The 22,093-nt window shown below is 39.0% G+C and overlaps 2 protein-coding genes across 3 annotated transcripts; both read right to left on the bottom strand.

Annotated features, from left to right (window-relative positions):
* Nucleotides 1-1,559: 1,559 nt before the first annotated feature.
* kcnc4 (potassium voltage-gated channel, Shaw-related subfamily, member 4) lies at nt 1,560-18,119 on the bottom strand. 2 transcript variants are annotated; one of them, XM_035522162.1, is made up of 5 exons: nt 17,958-18,119; nt 16,832-17,138; nt 6,122-7,055; nt 5,742-5,936; nt 1,560-3,314 (listed from the first exon to the last, which is right to left on the bottom strand). In XM_035522162.1, the coding sequence occupies exons 2-5, from the start codon at nt 17,033-17,035 to the stop codon at nt 3,247-3,249; spliced, it is 1,401 nt and encodes a 466-aa protein (XP_035378055.1). In that variant the 5' UTR covers nt 17,036-17,138; nt 17,958-18,119; the 3' UTR covers nt 1,560-3,246. The 2 variants fall into 2 exon arrangements, with proteins under 2 accessions (XP_035378055.1, XP_035378054.1); XM_035522161.1 differs by having other exon boundaries at nt 16,832-18,119.
* A 1,461-nt stretch (nt 18,120-19,580) lies between these two features.
* Nucleotides 19,581-21,135, bottom strand: hspa1b (heat shock protein family A (Hsp70) member 1B). The gene is given in 9 exon segments (XM_035521856.1): nt 19,581-19,789; nt 19,792-19,926; nt 19,929-20,117; nt 20,120-20,163; nt 20,165-20,391; nt 20,393-20,549; nt 20,551-20,620; nt 20,623-20,850; nt 20,853-21,135. Coding segments are annotated over 9 exon segments (1,506 nt in total). The 3' UTR covers nt 19,581-19,616.
* Between the last annotated feature and the right edge of the window lie 958 nt (nt 21,136-22,093).

The raw sequence follows: 22,093 nt of genomic DNA, 5'->3' as shown, positions 1-22,093 counted from the left end.
TAAGGGTAAGAGAATAACCTGAAGACACTCTGCTGCCATGTCACATGCATCAATTCACAGAGGCCAGTACTCGCAGTCTGTCTGTCATGTCAATATCTACCAACAAGCAGCTCAGCAAAGCTCATAACTATCCAATAACCAATAAATGTTTATGGTACAGTCATAAAAGAAGCATTGCGATAATGGTGTATTTAAATGTTGAGAGAATAGAATAAAATGATTATAACAGACAGGTATGGTGGAGACAAAACTGAGGTGAATAAGGCTGGTCTTTAGTCTGGAACTCTGCGCCGTAACAGGCACAAGTGCAGAGCCGGGTCTTCCGCCTGGCTGCCCTGGATCTCTGCTGTGAAAACCTTCCACTTTCTCTCCTGAGCTTACAAACATCTACCCACTTTTTCATTGGAAATGTCTTTTCTTTTTTTATTTCCAATTGGCCACTTTTGCGACCTGGCCGAAGCAGCAGATGAGCATCTCCCCATGGCAACCATGTTCACTATTGCCATGACAACTAGTTTTGAGGGGTAAAAAAAAAAACAAAAAAAAACAAAGGTTGAACGAGGGCACACCAAAATGAAATGGTGAGGGGATGACAGCTGATGTTTCTGACAGATATTACAACATCTCTCAAAAGCAGAAAGCCCTTTTCTCTGAAAGCTCTTTTGAGCAAAGTGGACTAAAATGGACAAGTTATGCTGTCATGCAGCTGGTGAATCACTGGAAAAAAGTGAGTTATCCACTTAATTATCCACAACTACTGTGTCCTTAGTGGTGTGTATACTGGTAGTGTTAAGAAGTATCCCAAATAATGCAAAGAATTTAGACTAGCAAAAATCATCAGTACAGATAACATCAATATAGAAACACTGTAACTGCATAATTAGTGTAATATACTGAGTTGCAATGTGTGACACAGTGATGCTGTACTTAATATGTACAATGAGATAATTTTGATATTTTGTTTTTGATTATGTAAATAAAGAGTTATGTAAATAAAGCCAATGCATTACTCACAAAGATTATTTTGAAGAACAGAATAGAGTAATTTAATAACTAAAGTGTACCAATTGCTAATACTTAGATTGCTTTATTTGAATTGCTATATGACAGATAGTGTTCCTAAATACTCCTGGAAAGCAGCTCACTATCATCAATCTCTATATAGGACAGAATGCTAAATAAAAGAGATAGACCACGCAATGAGAGCAAGGGGGAGAGACAGAGAGAGGGAGAAAGAGCAAAAAAAGAAGGGAGAGGCAAGGAGAAAGATGGAGGGAATACAATAATTAGAAAGGCTTATCTGTCCTGATCACCATGGCGACGTGTGTATTCTGCCGCAGTTAGTGTTTAGCATTTGGCAGCTGAGGTCGACAGGCAGGCAGACAGAGGGAGGATTTGGCATCGCTCTCATTTTACACGTTCAAGTCACAGCAACATACCAAAATACACACTGTCGCCAGGGTGCAACTCCTGCCTCTGAGCTACAGGAGGAGGAGCTTCATGAGGAATTGGAAACACAAGTGAAGATTTTGGATTAAGAACAACATTCCATCTTTCAGTACTGGGAATATTTTATTTATTTGTCTTTCTGCAGAGGTGCATAGAAACACATGCCTACATGATACAATATATTAACAGCATTACCATAGACAAACATGATACAATTTCATTAACAGTTACTGAACTGTACCCTACAATCCTATATGAGGAAAATTCCATTTATGTGTTGTCTTCCCTGATACACACAGATGTTTGGGAGAGGCAGCAATAAAAGTAAATACAATATAAAAAATAATCTCTGTTAATTTCATATATAGTTACTGTAATAGCAGATAATGCATTTTGTGGCAAGATTATGCTATCTCTATAATATATGCAATGAACTAACATATTGTGCTACATATGACTGTGTTTTTATTTACAAATTACACTTCCTATTTAAATGCGGGGTTGTACATTAAAACTAACATTCTGTTTGTTTCTTAAACATAAGGCAACTATGGCAGACTATATACTGGAAAGAGCAAACAAACAAAAAAACAAAAGCTAAACTCCCACTTGCATGAGACTATATTCTATATTCAACTGTTCATGAAGGACATTTTGATCACATTCACAGAGAACAATGGACAGTTGTGCATTTTTTTTCTCTGTTACCTTACAGGTACAACTGGGACAGATTATAACATGGATATCCATTAAAGAGGTTCAGGTAGTTCTCTTAGATAACGAACACACACTTTACCAATGCTTGGTCCCCTTTTAACCAGTAACAATAGAAATGGTCAACGAAAATTAAGATAAGTGATGCAAGGTTCTTTTATGATAAACTGATTGGTGGACATTTGATTTAAATCCATAAAAATTAGCCTGCTTACACATTCTACACTTAATAAAGGTGCATCAAAGAACCTTTTTTAATCTCTAAAATAACCCCTTTCAAATGGTTCTTCGAAAAAAAGAAAAAAAAAACCTTTTATGAATCAAAATGCCTTTGGAAAATGGTTCTTCAAAGCAGTTGTCTGAAAAGGTTTTCCCAGAAACAAAAGGCTTCTTAGAAGGCTTCTTTAGTTCAGAGAGCGGCTGTCTCTGTAGCGTAGCTCCGCTCTGATGCTGATCAGACCCAGACCCGCTCCCACTGTCATACTTTAGTCAAAACAAAGCCGGCCTCCCAGTCTGCATTGCAAGGAGACTGATGAGCCATGGTTCTAGACCAGTCCAATACTAGTACACAACTCCATACAGTAATTACCAAGCACAGGTTTTGTTGTACTCCACTACGTTCCATTTTCATGAGTTGCATTCATTTTTAGAAAACACTACTCTGACATCTGATATTGCACGCCTCAGAAAATGCTGCCCCTCGCAAATGTGTTGACAGTTTTAGCAACACCCTGAGGAGTCACTTCAGGAAAGACGACAAATAGAGTACACTCAGGGTCTGATGTGCCCTACACATTATGTATAGCAATGTTATGTGTTGACCAAGGTTATACAGTGCTAGGTCACTCAAAGACATGCTGGGATACACAACAGACAGATGTGTATGGGGAGACGCCATTGGAAGCTTTACATATACTACCAGCACACAAATGTGTCGTCCTTTAAGGGACACGGAATTGGATTTATTTTGTGGGTGTGACTGCTAGAAGAGAGAGTGACTGCCCCTGACCACCACACACACCCCTACACAGACAGTGACATAACCCTCTCGACCACTTATCCGGCCATGCTGCGTGTGCCTCTTCAGGTCAGGGTAGTCACTTCAGGCTGGGTGTAGGTGGCTGCAGCTGTAAGGGCATCTTTGCAGCTCTCTGCAACCAACAAAAGGAACGATTGAAAGAGGTGAGACAGTCAGTGCACTGATGCATGCACACACAAACACACACACACACACACACACAGAAGAGCTGGAGACCACAGCAACATTTTGTTTGTTGAACTGAACACCTAGCAGCCCCAGAGGCATTTATATAGTAATGTACACAGAGGTACACTCCTGTATTGCAGTGCAGGGCTGATTTAAGCCAGACCACATTTGGCCCTTGTAGACACCAAGCATTCTCTCAAAATGCACACAGCTGGGAAGCCATAAGGTTCACACGTAACGCTCGTGGAAACCTATTAAAGCAATTAAAATGGAGCTCTCACTCGGGACCAGTGGCACATCCATAACTTGTGTCTTGCCTGCTGCTGTTGCTTTTCACAAGAGGCTGACATCTCTGCTGCACCATTACACACCCATCAGAAAAGATCCAGCTGCCATGCTAATCAGACAGAGAGCTGATGGGTGAACAGCAGCTTTCTGCCATTCATGGCTGTGCCATACTAGACGGTCATCATTTCTTTGTTGTTTTTTTGTAGGAGAGCAAATATCTGCAGCATCTGTTGCAAGACTAAAAAAGATGTTTTAGTCAACAGTGAAACTTAAGCAAAGGAAATAACTACTGTCTTTTGCACAATGTTAGGTGCTACCAAAATTTTAGGCCTCATCAAATCGCACAAGATCCAATAGCTAACATTTATTATAAATAAGAAATAAGAAACACACATAATAATATGTTTTCCGACTGGCAGGATAGCACAGATAAGTACATCTGTGTAAGGACAGAGCAGCGGTCATGGACTGTGTCACTAATCACAGCTCATCCTCTGACAAGGCCACAGCTGCCAATGTTGCCAATGCCCAGCCTCTTACAGATTCCCACAGTGCATCTGTCTCATCGCCATGTGGGGAAATTACACGGCATCTCAAACAGTCCATTGTGGCATGTCTGCCTGGTAAATTTGACTGAAATGTAGACTAAAATTATAATAAATATTTAGAAGTGAGAGAGGTTTTGGTGCAGCCTGACTGCAGCCCAGTGCAATACTGAGATGTCATGAGTGTGGGGTGTGATACAATACAGGTATTTAGTTGTTTGTAGAGAATTGTCACCCATGTGTATTTCAGATCAGTTTCTATGTCAATCCGGCACACTTTTATGTATTTGTTTAAAAGTAATGTATAATCTAAGATCAGCCTTGTTAACACAACCTATTTCAGAAATAATCAAATGACAAATTGTCTAGCTAACAAACTGTCTATATCAATGCAGAGATAGAAAAAAAATTGCCATTGAAATAGAATGTTTAAGACCGAGATTGTTCATCAACTCTGCACGCTGTGCAAGCCAAGTACTTCACTGCCTGCACAGCTGAGATATATATATATATATCTCAGTTAATTAAAGTTGTAATCTGGGTTTCAATGAGTGTTTCTCACTTACTGGCTTGCTGTTTTCAAAAGAAATGTGTTAATGACTTTCTGCCATTTATCAGCCTTTAGGTTCCCTGTCCAGTCTCCAAGGAATTCCAGTTACCACCCATCTGATACAAGATAATCAACCTTCTATATACCATGTCTCAGGTGTGTTGAGGAGAAGAATGTGATTGTTTTCAAGCACTGGATTGGAAAACTTCAAGCACTGGAACCTGGAAACTCATCAATCAGTCAAAAACCTTCTAGGATTTAGTGGGGTAGTGCAAACTCCAGCAGTGTGCTGTAGGGCTCATTATTTGCAGTTAATCTGGCCACTATCTGTCAGAGCAGAGTGAAATTTCAGGCCTAAGAGGAAAATTAGGCCCTCATTAAGAACAATTTCAGGATTTGAAAAACATATGAGTAGACCCAGGAGTGGCTCTTATAGTGCAGTGCTAAAGGCACTGCTTGATCTTTGTCAGTTTTATTTTTTTCAAATCCAAAAGCAGGAGTTGAAATAAGATTTTGGATATTAAGAGAAGCATCTTACATCTGTGATCCATTTATTGCATTTACAGAGTAACAAGGTTTCCTGGTCTGGAGCAATAACAAAGAGACAAGTTGGAAGTGCTGACGAAACCAAAGAGAAGAGAAAAATACCACCTCTACTAATTCTGAGAGCTGATGCCCTAGCCAAAGGTAACCAACAGAATCCAGTCTCCCATTCTTTTTTGACATAGCAGACTGATGGTTTGAACAGAAACACTCTTAGCTGTAAGAGTCTGCAATCGTTGCTCTCAAGCCATGCATTTGTATCCAACCACACAATAAATCATGAATCATCCTCATATTGAGGGTAATGCAGTTAAAAGTCCCAAATGGGTTTGGCTCAGACTGACCTTTCCTTTTTGCTTTAAACTGTGCTGCTTTCTGTATCTTCTAATGACAGCATAAAATTACTGTAGATGCCTGATTTGTGGTTCTGGTCTGGCTTCTGTACCTGTGCGGATGGTGGGATCAGCTGCACAGGAGAAGTCCCCGGAGGTCAGGAGGAAGCACATGCCCTCTTTCTTGCCCTTCTCCCGGTTGCGTGAGCGGCAGAGGGACCACCTCTCACTGGGGGAGAGCGGCTGGGTCAGGCTGCAGCCCTCTTCCTCCACCAGGGCTGTATTGGCATCCCCGTTCTGCTTTGAGTCTAACATGAGAACCAAGGATAAAAGGACACAGACATCAGCACTAATGGCTATGCTTAATTCAGTTTCACACTTACGGTTTGGTTTTGTTTCCCACACATGTGTTTAGCTATGTTTACTGTTGTCCATTTGCCTATTTTAGTGCAGTTTCATTCTAGTTCAGGAACTGAGGGGACAGTGTTTTTACCTGACCGATTCCTCACAATGTTTTCCTCAGCTGCAAGAGGGCACGTGTCACTCTGCGTGCTGTTCCTGTGCGAGTTGCTCTCCGATTTTCCAAATGAAGCTGAGTCCAATGCCATGTCTGGGTTTGGGTGGTGCCTCTTCTTTTTGGGCAGCTTCTGCTTGGCCATGGCCAGAGAGTAGTACATCCCAAAATTGTTGACAATAACGGGTACGGGCATGGCAATGGTCAGCACGCCAGCTAAAGCACAAAGAGCCCCAACCATCATACCCAGCCAGGTCTGAGGATACATGTCCCCATAACCCAGCGTTGTCATAGTAACCACAGCCCACCAGAAGCTGATGGGAATGTTCTTGAAATGAGTGTGGTTGCTTCCACTGGGGTCGGTCGGGTCAGCACCAATGCGTTCAGCATAGTAGATCATGGTGGCAAAGATGAGGACACCGAGGGCGAGGAAGATGATGAGGAGGCAAAATTCATTTACACTGGCACGCAGAGTGTGGCCCAGCACCCTTAACCCCACAAAGTGTCGGGTCAGCTTGAAGATGCGCAAAATACGTACAAAACGGACCACCCGCAAGAAGCCAAGCACATCTGTGGCAGCTTTGGAGGACAGCCCGCTCAGACTCATCTCCAGGTAGAAGGGCAGAATGGCCACAAAGTCAATGATGTTCAGAAGGTTCTTAATAAAGAGCAGCTTGTTGGGACAGCAGATGATGCGCACCAGGAACTCAAAGGTAAACCACACCACGCAGATGCCCTCCACCAAGGTGAGCACAGGCTTGGTGACCACCTCCAGCGTGAACGTCACCTTCGTGATGTTGCCATCAGAAATCACACTGGTGCGGTTCTGGAGCTCATTGAAAGCCTCGTGCGTCTCGAGGCAGAAGTTGGTGATTGAGACCAAGATGAAGAAAAGAGAGACAAAGGCAATGATCTGCAAGACACATAACCATCATGTTTAGCTAATAAAACATCTGGATTGAGATATTACATACTTTGATTATTTCTCAAATTCCTTTGTTATGATAATGTTATGCCAAGCCATTTTAATGAGTCAAATTTTAATGGGATTACATGTCAGGAGTAGGAAACAATAAACAGTTTTATTACTGATTTACCAATTCGCATAATGTGTTTAGGAGCCTGCCAAAGTTACATATTCTGTTAACTGTAGCTATTTACATACTAACCTTCACAAATATATAGTGTACAGTATATAATCTATGTAGGTTATATAAGGTATGTGTAATGTTAGAATTACTACATATTAAAAGTTACAGTATCTTGTCCATTATCTGAGCCCAACCCTGAAACCCAATAACAGAAATATCATGGGAGCAAAAACTCTATTTTATTATTCATAATACTGAAACTTATACATCTCCCTTCAAAATGTGGCTTTCAATTTATCTCGTCAAACTCTTTATTTAGCAATAACAATAAAACAGCTTTCAGAAAATTGTCTCTTCATTTAAACTAATCAAAGCAATAAACCACAATAACGCACACTGAGACGCTGTGTGAAATAATTTTTCCATTAGCTCAAACAATTATGGCCTCCTCAGTTCTAACAGGCACAGTGGGTGGGTCTTCATATCAACTGAAACAGTAATAAGTAACACAGAGAAATGAAGATAGAACACCATCTGACATCAGAGGGAAGCTTTTCTCAATGATTGTTATAATTGGTGGGCTATGATGTGAAGAAACAAGAATCTATGTTGTCACTAAAATGTTCAGTAATAAATTATTTTATTAATCCAAAAGTTCAAGCTTCAAACTCAAGCTTCAAATGTACCTAAGAGTACATTTGACTTATTTTATTTTAATAATCAATTTGACAAGAATATAGGATTTAAAGATGTCATCAACACAACTATGAGTTTATATTTAACATTAGTATTGGTTAAGTATATTTCAGTGTTTGGTGGTGACAAAAGTTGAGAGTAGAACAAGGAATAAAACAAGTGAAGGTCTTTAGATGCTGCTGCTGCAGCATTGAAGACAATCGTCTAAATGAGACTCTGCTACAAAACCTGCAAACAATATAGACAATAAAAATTTGGCTATTGCAATGACTGATGTGCTTTACCAAATTTAGACTCGTAAAATCACAGCTATTCACAAATAAGAAGAGTAAACAATTGGAATATTGCTGGATTTGTCAAGCCAGGAATACTGGAAGGAAGATGATAGCTTGAGGAAAAAGCACTCATTATTCATAGAGCACAAATCTCTAAGCAGGTTAGCCATGCCACTGGTAGCCCTCTGAATGATGCTGTTAGCTGTAGTCGCAACCAACTAAGTGAATTTTGAGGGGAGAGAGAGGGAGATGGAATGAATGAATAGAGACTACGGACAGGAAGAGGAGGACGAGCAAAGTGACCATGACGACTGTGCCTTGCTTGGGTTTCACAATAGGAGACATGCATCCTATGGTTGAGCTCAACACGATCAGGTCTGCTCATGTTTACACGCATGCTCATGGTGGACGTGGCCCACATGACTAAATGAAAACCTTGGTGACAAAGGTACTTTAAGCCAGTTGACTTTTTGACAAAGGTACTTTAAGCCAGTTGACTTTTTGACAAAGGTACTTTAAGCCAGTTGACTTTTTGCTGCCTTCACAGCCAGCAGAATATAACTATAGACAGCCTTGATTCAAGCACATTCTGGATTTGCTTTGAAACAGATAGTCCAATAAAGCGTCCGTCATTCTGTTATTGACCTTGTCAGGAACACAATACCTGCACCACTATTCGTTCCTCACTCAGCAGTTGTTTAAATATACACGTGGGTAGAGTACAATGAAAATATTTTATTAGCATTAAACATTTTTGCTTTAGACCCCAGAATCCACTCCAATCATCCAATTATTAAACTGTAATTGCAAGACATTGGATAACAGGAAATCCCCCCCCAAAAAATGGGGATAAAAGCTTGTTTTTGTTAGGGTCAAGGACATTTAAAAAGGGCATAATTTAGAAAGTGTTTTTTTACTCATCTGCAATCATCATACTGTATCATTATTTTAAAACAGAAAAATGTACTTAGCAAGGCACTTTTATCTGCAGATATGCAACTTGAACCATGACCTTTAATCAGTCCAGTACTGGGCTTCATCAGATGTTATATTGTAGCCCTACAAGTTTTTCATGGAGATTTAACGTCACTTGTTCAAATGATATTGATTGTTTAATGAGTTAAAGTTTCCTGTGGTCAATTACCTGACAAAATGATTTGATTATAGGAGTACTTGATTATGATCATATTTGAGATCATTACATTAGCTCCAAATTTAATATTTGTTGTTCTGGTGGCCAGAATTAATCTTAGAATACAGAATGTAGTTATCAATTCTAAAACATGATGAATGAATAGGAAAATAACGCTAAGTTTAAAATTTTCTCATACTGTTATACCTATAGCCACTATAGTCCAGGGTAACTTTAGCCTTTTCAGATGGGGCAGAAGTGAGCTGTGAGAATTCTGGCCAAGATGATTTTTCCAACTTTTAAACAATATATTAATCTAAACTTACTGAAACTTAATTCAATTAAACTACATAACAATTACACTGGATAAAGCCACTACATGGGGTTTTTTTCATATCTTATCATATCTTATTATACTTTCATATCTTCTGTCATACTGTCCTAGCTTTACATGAAAAAGAAATACAGGATATCTGGCAGAATCAGCAGCTGTTTATCCTTCGAATGAACTGACAAGCACACATACACACATATATGAGAGGTATGAAAAGGCATTTGGGCTATTATTAAAACTTACCTCTCACACACTATCACCCTCTTACACTCACCATCATACTCTCACACACACACTATCAAAACCTCTTACACTCACCAAGAGGTTTGATAGTGTGAGAGAGAGAGAGAGTATGATGGTGAGTGTGAAAGGTACGTTTGAATAATGGCCTAAACGGCCTGTCATAGCCTGTGTGTCTATCTGTGTGTCTATGTGCTGTGTGTCTGTGTGTGTATGACCGTGTGACCGTCTGTCTGTGTGTGCATCTATGTGTGTGTCTATCTGTGTATGTGTATGCATCTATGTCTCTGTGTGTGTGTGTGTGTGTGTGTGTGTGTGTGTGTGTGTGTGTGTGTGTGTGTGTGTGTGACTGGATGTATGTGTCTGTATACGGGCACAGCTGTAAGTGTCTGCTAAAGGCAACATGCTGTTTTCCTTGCCAGCAGTTCATTATTGGCAGCCCTCTACCTCAGCGCTATCTCATCTTACAGGGAGATCATACAACAGGTTATGCACCTGTTGCTCATTCTGTGGTTCCTGTTCCATTAACAAACCTGCCTGGAAAGCATTTTTTTTTAAATCTATCTGAAGCAAAATATTTATTATTTAAACACTGAGCTAAATTAAGCTTTGGATAGTTTTCAAGTGGAATCTACTGGATCAAGCCATTCTTGAATGTTAGAACAACACAATAGGACATATTTAGGAAGGTCTTACAAAATGCCCAGTGAACCATGAGCTTTTATACCAGTCAAAACCAGGGTTGAAATCCTGCTGTGAATTTACACCATCTAATATTATACCTTTCTGAAACTTGAGTGGGTGAGCAAGGAGTGCAGTAAACCCATAGGATTCACTGCAATAAGCACTAAGCGATCCACTATAACAAAAAATGTTTTGTCCCATTACCCTACTATATACTGACAAAAATAAACTTTTACAATTATGTTAAAAAAAGAAAACTCAATCAAGATAGAATAACATTGTCTAAATCCTTTCCACATGATTAATAAAAAAGATCAATTTGGTTGATGATTAAATATTTTGAATTTCAAACCTAAATCTGTTGCCTACATTAAGTAGCATTCAGTATGCATTATGCACTGTAATACCACATTGATATACCACATTGTTTTATCTTTCCGAATTGCATTTATGCACATATCTGCATGTATCTGCATGCATCTGCATGTAGTTGTTACATTGATATGGGCATGTTGGATACACCTGCTGGAAAGAAATTAGTCCACTGGGGACTGAGGAAAGGCTGAGCAAGTTTCAAATATAGCCATTTTCCAGCTACTCAAATAACCCCAGAGGCAGGATGAGGTGTGAGTTAATGAAGTCAGCCAAGGCTTTCCATCCTCCAGTTGAATCTACTGGATCCAAAACTCAACATAGTTACATTTAAGATTGTTTAATGTCTTTTGAGAAAAATTATAACCAATTATGAAGAATATGATCATGTGGCTAGCACATGATGACATGTTATACGGTCATAGCCTATAATTCTGCATGATCTAACAGCGCACCTGTAATTAGTGTGCAAGCAAAGGCCGCAATAAACATGGGGGCTATATTAACTTGCTGGTATTTTGGATATCAAATAACACGTGTTCAGTGTGTTCTGAACCAGAAGTCAATGAGTTATGGAGCCAAGCATTTCTGAGGATATGTTCACTGGTAGGCCTCCATCCTCATGTGAGTAAACAATGACCCCAAAGCCCACATAGTCAGTGTTTTAATATGTCTTTGGACAAGAACATAGGCATTGTCATTGACAATGGCAATAGTATGTGCCGTTGTTTTACCCTAGTACAATTAGCTAATATTATCAGACGGAACAAAAACGTAAATGTTAAGAATAAATAAAACCCTGTCACTGCTGTAACATGTAAAGATGCAAGTTATGCTTAAACGAAGAATACTGTGAGAAACTGAGAATGGATAGTGAAGGAATCGGAAGAGTAATGCTCTGTTGCTCTGCTTTTGTGAATAAATTAGTCTTTTATCCTTCCATTGTGACAGCTAGATAATTACAAAAAAGCTATTAGTTCAGAGATATCTCAATTATGTTTTCAATATTTATACTCATTATATATATATATATACACACACTCTTTTAATATTTATAATCATATCTTATAATCTTGTCATTGTTAAGATTTCATTTTCATGACATTTAATTTATTGCAGGTCTCTGTGTCAGTTTTCTGATTAATTAATTGTTTGATTACTTCATTGATTGACACTTTGTAACTCACTTATTCCCTCAGCCAAACCCTGGTTCAGTAATAAATGTACAGCACAGACCTGAATTCCATAGAAGGCACTGCCTATTAATTATGTATATAACTAAAATAAGTGTTTTTTCATCACAAGCTAAATAATCAGTCCCTCACGTACAGCACCAGTATGCAGAAAAGGAATGGTAGTGTCTGAAAGAGCAAATGTAGACCTTCAAGTTCAATTACCGCCAGAAAGGCAGAGCAGTCGGCCTCTGCGTTTGGTTTATCTAAACGCCAAATGGTTTATCCAAGCATTAAACAAAAAGAAGAAATAAGCACTTTGGTAATGACAACGAAAAAACGCCTGGCACACCAAGAAGACACCATCATCATGCTCATAAAAGGCTCCTAAGAGAACTAATTATAACACCCTGTACTCCCTAGGGGCTTGACAAGCTGCATATGGAGTGTGTGCACCTGTGTGTGTCCTCATATATAACGATAACTGAAAGATGTCAGTATAATATTTCAAGAGGCTTACAAAGACATTAAGTTTACAATTAAAAATTATGTTTTTCTAAACACTGTCACTATGTGTGAACCCTTTCCAGTGGTTGCAGTAGCTTTCTGACATACTGAAGTTCTAGCTAGGCCTGTTGGAAGTCAGTTCATGCTGATTCTGTCACCAGATGTTGCAATATGAGGGAAAAATGAAATTACTACTGTATAAATGTAATACTAATATTACTAATATCTGTATACTTCAGAAGACCATGACTTTTTAGATTAGGGTGAGAAGATTATGTTGATATATGAACAAGAATAGCACCAAGTACTCTTGCGCTATACATTACTAACTGTAGTAGTGTGTATGCTTAGGGTAAAATAATAGTTATACTCACAGAACCATGGCTAATCTCAATTTGAACAAAAAAAAGTTATCAGAAATTCATAAATGTGACTCAACACATTCCTGAGTGCTCTGACTTCTCCAAATGGTATCTATTTACACCTATTTTAAATAACAACAAGTTAAACTTATAAGGCACCTTTCACATACCCAAAGGTCACTTTACAATTTCAAAAAACTATTAAAAAAATGTTTTTAATTCCCTAGTCAGAAATAGAAGTAGTTAAGAGGCATCGGAAGGTTTCTGAGAAAATAAAAAGGGTAAAGGGTAAAGGGTAAAAGGATTTTTAAGGGTAAAAGCAGTGAAAGACTCTAAAAGACCAACCAGCCATAGTGGACAGCCTGAACCTACGAACAGCTAGCAGACCAGAGTCAGAGGACCTGAGACTGTGAGAAAAGACATATGGGTTAGTAGTTGTTCAGGTGGGTGCAAGGCCATCCAGGGCGTTGACGACTAACAGCAGGATTTTATACCGCACACACACTGAAACTGGTAACCAGTGTAAATGGTAAAGTATGGAAGTAATATAAGCAAAGTGTACGCTAATGTTTTCTCTTGAAGCCTAAGTGGCTGTTAATGACCAGAAATGGACTTATGATATACCATGCATTACTATTTGTCTGCCTACATTCATGAGAGCATTATCCACTTATTCTCCTGGGTGTCAAAAAGCACCTGGACTGTGCACTATGGACAGGGAAAGTGCCCCAGCTCAGAAAGCTCATTCGCACTGTGGTTATGTACACCAGATTGCAAATCCTATCTTTCACCACGCTACTTGTTTTGTTGTAATCCAACAGTTGAGCTGTAAAAATGGCCATCAAGGTAGATGCTGTGTGTTTCTTGAAGATGAAACAGAAGAATCAAACATACATACAAATACATAAAGTACTAAGGAAAGCAAGAGAAACTAACCTAAGCTTCGGGCATGTTTAATAAAAGCAGCCTAAAACAGTTATACAGAGCTGACATATTCATTTGGATTCATGTTAATAAGAGATAAAAGGAGCTTTGATAACATGAGATGAAATGTAATAGGCGGTTTATTCTGCTGTTCAAGGCATCGGTGCGTTGTGTGCCAACACCTGGTTCGGGCTGCTTTCAGCACAGCGTCAGAGGAGCAAGCCAGCGTAGCCTGAGAGAGCGCACTCGTCACGCCTTACCCAATTACCCAGCCAGTGATTAATTACTGCTGAGCCCAGCCACGAACTCAGTAATGATGAGGTAGGATGAAAACAACAACACCACCACATAGATGATCATGCAGTGTTCTTCTAAAGCCGCTGCTCCAGTTATCAAGGTGGATCCAATTCACAAGCTATATACTGACTCACAGAACATTAAAAATTACATATATCACAGTTATTGTGAGTATCAGTGTTTTTGAGCAATAGCATTTTTCATACCCTAAAGCATATTAAGGTGAATGTACTCTCTATAAGAGGTGTACACACAGCCCTGACACAGTAAGTGTTGGAATGGGCATTTGTCCTGTGTATGGATGAGATTACAGGGGCAATCTATCAGTTTTTAGCATGGTCCTGGTCTAACATGCATGTGGAAAAATATCCTGTTTTTTCACCAAGCAATCCTCACCTGACCCCCCCCCCCCCCCCCCCCCCCACCCAAACATTTTTGCTACAGTTTTACAGAACGAGTAACCACCTAAATTCTATTCCTAATAGCATTAGCCAGACAGAGAAGCATCAATTCAGGAAACATGAGCCCTCTGGCTTATAATGCACCCAGCAATGAATTGGAGAGGGCAAAAGACCTCAGGAGGTGAAGCACCCAGAAGTGACCAAGTCACACATATGCTCTATGATGTAACTGAGAGATAGCAATGGTGTTTTACATGCTTTAAGAGCTGTGTGGGTAGAGTGTACCTGCTCTGCATACCACTTCCTCATTACCTGTTTTTCAGGAGGAGTTAAACCTGTTGTAGAGTGCCATGCCTGCTCACTCATTGCTCATCTAAATTAAAAACAGAAGGAGGTGTGTGTATGTGTGGGGCGGGGGGGGGGGGGGGGGGGGGTTGTGTGTGTGTCTCTGTGTGTGTGGGTGCTGTATAACTGCATACATGTGGTTGAGATGTATGTGGTACATACATGTGGTACATACATGTGGACCAAATATATCATCTATCCTTTGTAAAATTAGGGAACGATATAAATATAAAAATATACAAATTAAATACATGATTTTAATATTTAGTATTATTAATATTATGATATTTTAATATGATATTTAACCGATTTTCACACTCAGACTTTGAAATTCAATATCTAATCTAAGAATTAGTCTTTTGTGCGCAAGCCTGATAAAGTGCAATCTGATGCAACTGAATTCGACCGCGAAATCATGTATTCTCAAAGTGGTGAAAGTTAAAAGAATAATAGAGCATGCTAACAACTGTGAGGAAATCTGGAATGCTGATTTGGAGTTCAGAAACCAAAACACTAACTCATCCAATCACAGTAATACATGAAATACTTTCATAAAGGCATCTTTTGGGTCTTACAGTAGTATTCATAAGCCTTTCATGACTTAATTTAGGAGAGGGAGCATACAGGTATTATATATCAAACAAAAAGACAAAGGTTTGACTGTTTTTTATCTGTATATGTGTGTCTATAACTCTGTGGCTGGAGGTACATTATGTACATTATATTAATGTATTAGCAGTTGTACTATAGTTAATCATGTGACTTAGGTTGCTGGTAAACACAGGATGTTGACAGAGTTATAGGCATATAGAAAGGCAATGATTTATAACAACACAATGTAGATGTCATTGTGTGTTACAGCTCTGGCATGCCTCAATCCGATAAACCCAAAAGGTGGCAGTACAAACAAATTACCTGCATTATTGGTTATATCTTTCTTGGCTTTCTTGTTCTCTAACAGCTGCCTTTTGATAGCATATATTGAAAATCAATTGAAACCCTTTAAGCCAATGTAATGGCTTTTCCATGTATGTCTATATAGTAACACCAGTTTTCTTTGTAAATCACGCAATAGGATCAATTTGCTAAATAGATCATTCACTAGTTAATTTGAAGTTTGTTTTTAAGGCTGTGGTGATGTGAGTGGACAGTTTATAGGAGCCAATCAATATGGTTACTTTTCTCCATTTATGTGATCGACCAGTATAAATATTTCATGTTCAATTAACCATCTTTTCATGAAAATAATCACTATCTAGTATAAAGTACGATTTCCTAGTTTTCAAGAAAGATATCTTAAGCAATTGTATTTCTGAGTGTGGTTATAACCTAATGCTGAACAAACCAATCTAGTAGTTTTAAGCCATCATCAGGTAGGATCTACTGAAGCAAATATGTAATTTTCATTTAATGATGAAAGCATATTGGAAAGTATTACTCAGTAATCTTTCAGTGCTATGTTTTAAGGTACCTCAATATACAATACAGTTATTTGGAAGGCTGATTTTTACAGCTGTGAACACCGTATGAGAGTGCATCTGTGTCTGCTATTCATCCACTGTGGCAGAGATGCAGGTGCAGCTAATGCAAATAATCGGTGCCGAACGTGTTTCCATTGGTAACCGTGGTACCAAATCCCCGATACTTCGTATGTTGTCATTACGCACAAAGCTCAAAACAAAGGTCTGAATAGTAAAACCTCTGCAAATTACGTCATTTATAATGTTGTCAATTCGATCAAACTACAGTGACAGCACCTGTTGACTGCGACGCTTCACGTGCTTCGTACGTCATTTTAAGATGTTTTGTCTGTATTTAATTTATGTACTCACTAAATGTAAAATTATGCTATCTTACCCTGGCAGCACGGGAGGAGTAGGGATCCTCGAAGAGGGCCCATATCTTTGGTTGCCAAACTTCAAAGCAGCCTCTAGACCGGTCTGGACCGTCCTCGATACCAAAGCGTCGCGGCAGGTCTCGATCATCTTCGGTATCCTCGGGATCTGGTGGTTCGAAAATATCGAGGGCTTCCTCTGCATCTCGGTGCTGGCGATAAGTCATCCAGCAACAAGGTTCCACATCGGTCTCATCAATGCCCCAAAATGCCAGCTCTTCTTCAAACAGTGGGCCGCATACATCAGCAGGGCAGTGAAGCTTGCCAGTTCTGTAATAGTTCAACACATATGCGAATATGCCTGGGTGTCGATCAAAAAAAAATTCATTCGTGGTCTGTCCCGTGTCTGCGTCTGGGTTGACCTGGGTTTCCGGGTCGGCTAACCAGGCGAGTCGGGTGCCCGGTATGGTCCTAAGGGTGCTCTTGTAAGTTTCGTGACGCGTGCCACCAACGTTGATTATTATTTTGTCCGAATCTTCCCCCCTGGCCATCTCTTCCTTTAGACATGTTTTAGACGGAGGTTTGTTGCCTGATTTGCGCCCACGATAAGACGAAACACACACCGAGCTAATCATAGATTTAGATGGAGAGGCTACCCGTGGTAACTCCCTTAGTTGATAAATCTCTGTGTTTTATAACATGTATCATCTGCGCAAGGAAGCAAAACTAGTGGAGGGAGTTTCCGTTATTATCAACATAGTATCATCAGGGCAACGTCGGTCGCTAAGGCCTTGGAGACATGACAAACCACCTGTTATACGAGTACTCTGCCTGATACTCGATTTAACTGCATTAAAAATTGTTAGGTCAGGTAGGAAACTTGCGTTTTTTGGCTGTGATCGTTAATTTCTACGTATAGTGACAAAATAAGAACAAAAAGATAGTTAAGTAAATATATCATTTCAGTCGGTTGTTTCAAAGGTCCATACACCTTCAGCTCTAAGGCTCCATCATGTATTTTGAAGTACAGAATAAACGTCGGTGCGTGGAAACTGCAGCTTTGGTCATACATTTATCAGTTAAGTTCCATGCTTGTTGCTAAAGCCTCAGTTGAACTTCAAAAATTACAAAAATGTAAAGGATTCTCACCTGCGCTTGCATTATCTCTAAATCCCCCAAAATATGTCAAAGTTTCAAGAAGTACAGTGTTTTTACTACAGTAAAAAAAAAATAGAGCCTTGACAGACTTCGTTATTTTAAAAAAATCTATTTTAATGTTCAGAATCCAAGCGCTGACAAAGGATGAGTCGAAGTCAGTTTGTTGAGAAAGATCTGTTGCATCTCTTCAAGTATCCTCCCTTACCAGCCAGGCGACGAACCACAACCCAGGGGGATGGATTGAGCGCCGGCAACGGCAGATTAACTCTTTCCTTTCTGTATAGAAATTGAAGAAGCAGATCCTGTCTAAGAATGTTGCGTGTTTATAAACTGCTGACTTTAGACATTTTTGAGATGAAAACTTACATTTACTTTTATACTAACAAGAGTTTTAAAATCATAAATTTACAAGAATACCAAGATAAAATGACTGCTTGCGCTGTGTATATTTTTGTTAAATATTATGTTAATGTTTTTGCAAACCAAAAACCAGTTTAGTATGTAAGGTTTATTGTTGATTAGTGCAATGAACGTGAAATAGCCTAAATATTCTAATAACTTGTCGATTGACCAATATTGACCCGTATTGGTTCCAGTAAACAATATCAATATGTAGCTTTTTACTTCAGCTGATGTTATTTTGTGCTATAGCATATTTCCACAACAAATTGTTAAAAATATTGAATGCGGATAGGTACTCTAGAAACTAACTACCATTATTTGTATATCAGTAATGAAAGGCATATCTGCTGAAGCATCCTCCTCCGATCGTTTCCATTTTCAAACGCAGTTGTTGACCTACAATGCCATCTAGTGTGCAAAGTAAAGAGCAAATGCAAGTTTTATTTTCAGAGAAGTAATTTTAGACTTGTAATACATAATGAATATAGACTATTTTAGTATAATTATTATTATTTCATCTATATATATATATATATATATACTGTCTCCTTATTAACTCTTTAATAACTATAATTAGAATTATGTAATTGCCTTTGATGCTTTCTTAAATAATTTGCAGATGTAGACTATAGCTTGTTATGTCTATGTAGAAAATATAAAAGTATTACATGTTTACATTATACATATAATAGCTAAGATATTATGCATATATATATATATATATATATATATGTGTGTGTGTGTGTGTGTGTGTGTATGTATGTATAAAAACAAGACTTTACAAAGGCATGTTAGGATGCAAAACATGTTCACTTATACACTTCAAAAACAGATCACATCACTTAGTATGGCACTTATCCTTTTTATGTGATATGAATGTGTTTAATCGATCGGTCTACTCTGTCTTCAAACCACTTCACACAGTGTGTTGGACTGTGCCTGGGCTCCATAGCATCCCATGGCAGGTATCCTCCCTGATTACAGTTTATAGATGATGGGATTCAGCACAATCTTCAGTTCCTTCTGCTAATGTACATGGTCCTCCTTCTCAGCCAGCCTATTATTCTCCAACTGATTACCTCTTTGTACTTGTCAATGACCTTCTTCTTGTCATCCTCACTAATCTTCCCTTTTAGGTTTTCATGCACAATGCTGTTTTTTTTGTGTATAGGCATAGGAATTCCAGGTTAATCTTGGCAGCAACTTTTCTCTCTGTATTTTAACCTTGCCTCTTTATTTCATTCCCTCTCACACCATTCTCTCAGTCTCCTCTTTGCTCAAACAACCTTTGGCATTGGTGATGGTGATCTTATTCTCTTTGCTGGTGCTCTTGTCCATAGAGGACACATTCAGGATTCAATAGGAATCGATATCATAGGTCACTTAAATTTTCAGAACTATGCAGGGAGTTGCGGAGATCAAAAATGGAACTTTCTGAGCAAGTCATTGTCTTTGGTCATGGCTCTCTCACCTTCAGTCACTTGGATTTGCACACCTGGCTGGTTATCAGAATAGGTGGAGAAGACCTGGGTTTGCTTGGTGGGGATGGTGGTGTTACATTAATGAAGGTGGACATGATTTCTATGGCAGCCTCTATGCCGAGTGTCAACAGAGCTACATGCAGCAGCAGCAAATCCAGGACATTTTTAAAGGTGTCGCCCATGAGGGCAACAGCTTGTACTGCTGCACCATAAGATACCATTTAATCTGGGTTGATGCTCTTTTTGAGGTCTCTGCCATTGAAGAATCCTGCAGAAACTTCTGGATTTTCAGGATTCTTGTGAAAACACCAACTGACATAGTCATGATTGCGGAACTTGTCCATTTTGGCATCTCTCAGTGCCTTTTCTGCTGGTTCCAAGGTGCCTCTAAAAAGCTCGGTATTTAGCTCTTCGAAGCAAGCTCTAGTGATGGATATGTAGAAGTCCGTGCCATCTAACAGAGAGTTGATCTCAGTGTTGGCCTGAGTGCTAGATGATGGGCTCTCTTTGCTTTCACAAGCTGAGTATAGTATGTATAGTATTTTCACAAGCTGCCTTTTTATTGTGGCTGATGTCTTCCTTGTGCTCTCGCTTGAACTCCTCCACAAAATTACTGACAATGTGGTTGTCAAAATGCTCCCCACACAAGTGAGTGTCGCTATCTCTTAACTTAACCTCATAGATACCATCCTCAATGGTTTCCCTCCAGGTCAAAGATCAGAATGTTCCTCTCCCCTCTCTTACCCTTGACCAGCCCATAGGCAATAGCTTTGGATCATTTATTATTCTCAGTACATTCCAACCAGGAATGATGCTAGCATCCTTAGTAGCTTACCTCTGGGAGTCATTGAAATAAGATGGAACTGTGATGATGGAATTGGTGACTCACTGACCCAAATAGGCCCTGGAAAATTTCTCTCATTTTCACCAGGACCACGCAGAGTAGAGTGTCTTCATCTCCCCTTTGTACTCCATTTGGATTTTTGATTTGCCGCTGTGCAGGTCACTTTAAAGAGCCAGAGCTTCATGTCAGACTGAATCACAGGATTGTCCAATTTTCTACTAATTAGGCGTATGGAACTAAATATTAAGTTGTTTGGCTTCATGGCAGCCTGGTTTTTGGCAGCATCTCCGATGAGTCTCTCAGTGCCTGTAAAGTCCATATAGTTTGGTATTGTTCTGTTGCCTTGATCATTGGTGATAATTTCAACTTTACCATTCTGAAATACACAAGCACAACAATATGTAGTTTCCAGCTAAATTCCAATGGCTACTCCTTTTCTCATTCTAGTATTCTTGGTGTTAAGTGTTGATTAACTGCCATAACAAAACATGGTTTTAGTGCTTAATACTACAATACATACTGTTTGATATTTGACATTAAAACAACTTCTCATGATGTAGAACAAAAACTACATTTTGTATAACACATAATCATAATTTCTTGTTTTATTCTGTGTTAATATGCAACACTATTTGGCTACTTTAAAATTTTTTCATAGTGGCTCTTTTTTTCTGACCATTTGGAACAATTACAAATGCAACGAAAAGATAAAGGAGACTTACGGACTGGCTTAGGTGGATTTCTTGCATTTCTCAGAATGTACAGTCTTCCAGTCTTTATCTGTGTTTGTATGTCTCGCAGTTTGAAGATCCATTACTTTTTATACTACCCAAGTTGGTTCTAAAAAAAACTACATTTTCTCTGGTCTGACGAAGATGTAATTAAAGAGAAGAATTTGTCTTGTGAATAATACTTGCCTGAAGCCAAACGGATAAAAATTACAACGGGCGGAAGGTTTCAATTATCGTCCAACCACAAATTGGAGATCAGCTCCCTATAAGGAGATAAATTCACACTTTAATATTAAACTGGATTAGTTACATTTATGGCATTTGGCTGACACTTTTAAGCAAAGCAACTTACAATTATGACTGAACACAATTAGAGCAACTGAGGGTTAAGGGCCTTGCTCAAGGGCCCTTAACACTGAGAAACATGGCAGTGGTGGAGCTTGAACCAGCACCCTTCTGATTACTGCTCAAGACCATTAACCACTGAGCCACCACCGTCCCGCTGGTTATTTACTAGTTTCAGTACTCAATTTTATCCATGACCCACATAGTAATAATAATTGTTGCTCCAGTTTAATAGTAACAATTAAAATAACAATTCTTTTTTTCCCCTTCAATTATTTTATTAAGATTTCCAGTCATGGTTACAAACAAGTGACAAAATAAAAT

This window comes from Electrophorus electricus, chromosome 23 (genome assembly GCF_013358815.1).
Source record: "Electrophorus electricus isolate fEleEle1 chromosome 23, fEleEle1.pri, whole genome shotgun sequence".
NCBI classification, from domain to species: domain Eukaryota; kingdom Metazoa; phylum Chordata; class Actinopteri; order Gymnotiformes; family Gymnotidae; genus Electrophorus; species Electrophorus electricus.
Note: the sequence above shows the minus strand (reverse complement) of the source record. Positions and strands in the feature narration are given on the sequence as shown.

Excerpts from the sequence above, each read along its gene's own strand:
- kcnc4 (XM_035522161.1), bottom strand. The coding sequence starts at position 17,443 with ATGATTAGCTCGGTGTGTGTTTCGTCTTATCGTGGGCGCAAATCAGGC. Across the intron at positions 7,056-16,831 it reads ACTCCTCCCGTGCTGCCAGG|ATCATTGCCTTTGTCTCTCT; the intron begins GTAAGATAGCAT and ends TGTGTCTTGCAG. Across the intron at positions 3,315-5,741 it reads TGATCCCACCATCCGCACAG|AGAGCTGCAAAGATGCCCTT; the intron begins GTACAGAAGCCA and ends TGTTGGTTGCAG.